Genomic DNA, 988 nt, shown 5'->3' with positions numbered 1-988 from the left:
GGCTACATACATAGTACGCAAATAGTTTCACACTGGCCAAAAAAAAGAAAGAAGCTAAAATAGTCCTTGAATTAAATGGAAACAAAAAAGTCAAAACTCAAAAGTATTTTAAAACAAGAAATTATCTTCATCTAAATAATTTATACCTAGATCAAGAGATTATATAGAATACACTGTTCAAAAATTTATATAAAAAAAAATGTCAGTGCCATTTACAAAACAGCTTGGAAGTGTCCATATATGTAATAAAAACAGCCCTACTACATTGTGCTGTACTTATTATATTTTTTATTATTTTCTTGTTTTGCATTTTGACTTCTATATAACATCAACGCAAATCACCGGGCTCCTTACCTGAGGTATGCCGGAGGCTCTGTGCTGATGGACACTGCCTTGTACTTCTCATCATTCCCCTCGAAGATCTCCTCACATTCAGACGCCTTCAGCAGGGTCACACTGGTGGCTAAATTTGTGTAACCGTGATCTAACACAAAAAGAACACTGCACAAACTGCTGTCCAGAAGCAGGACTAGTAGACTATGACAAGGAACTAAGACAATTTAAAAGGAAAGGAATCACTTACCGTGTGATGATGCTACAATCTTTTTCCTCTCCTCCACGGATGCGAGACGTCTCCATAGTGACGGGTACCGCTTATACAGAGAGCCTCTGAACATACGCAGGTAGTTACCAACCTAAACAGCAAGATTAAGCAAAGATGAAAAAAAAAAATCTTAAAACCAATGTGATTTTTTTTCCCTAAGCACTGGACACTTTTGAGATTTTGGGCTTTTTTAAGTTTAGTTTCAGTTTTAAAAAAAGTCCTTTTGTCAGACTAGCGGATTTTAGTAGTAGTTTATTTTATTACATTTCATGTATTTGAATGTATCTATTCGCATTCATTTCAACACATATCTATAAAAGTAGTTTTCTTAAGATTATGTTTTTTTTTTTTTTGATCCTGCATTAAGTCACAAATATATACCTC

General features: G+C 34.3%; 1 protein-coding gene across 1 annotated transcript in view; it reads right to left on the bottom strand.

Moving 5' to 3' along the window:
- LOC107576698 (SWI/SNF-related matrix-associated actin-dependent regulator of chromatin subfamily B member 1-like) overlaps positions 1-695 on the bottom strand; it is a gene marked incomplete at both ends in the record, with an annotated part of 2,794 nt that extends 2,099 nt beyond the window's left edge. The window contains 2 exons of the mRNA XM_016262843.1: positions 352-463; positions 584-695. Coding sequence (XP_016118329.1) covers positions 352-463; positions 584-695 — 224 coding nt within the window. The remainder of the gene's footprint in view (positions 1-351; positions 464-583) is intronic.
- Positions 696-988: the final 293 nt, after the last annotated feature.

The sequence above is a fragment of the Sinocyclocheilus grahami genome, unplaced genomic scaffold (assembly GCF_001515645.1).
Source record: "Sinocyclocheilus grahami isolate Dianchi unplaced genomic scaffold, SAMN03320097.WGS_v1.1 scaffold4173.1, whole genome shotgun sequence".
Lineage (NCBI taxonomy): Eukaryota > Metazoa > Chordata > Actinopteri > Cypriniformes > Cyprinidae > Sinocyclocheilus > Sinocyclocheilus grahami.
The sequence above is the reverse complement of the archived record's forward strand: the minus strand, read 5'-3'. Positions and strand labels throughout refer to the sequence as shown.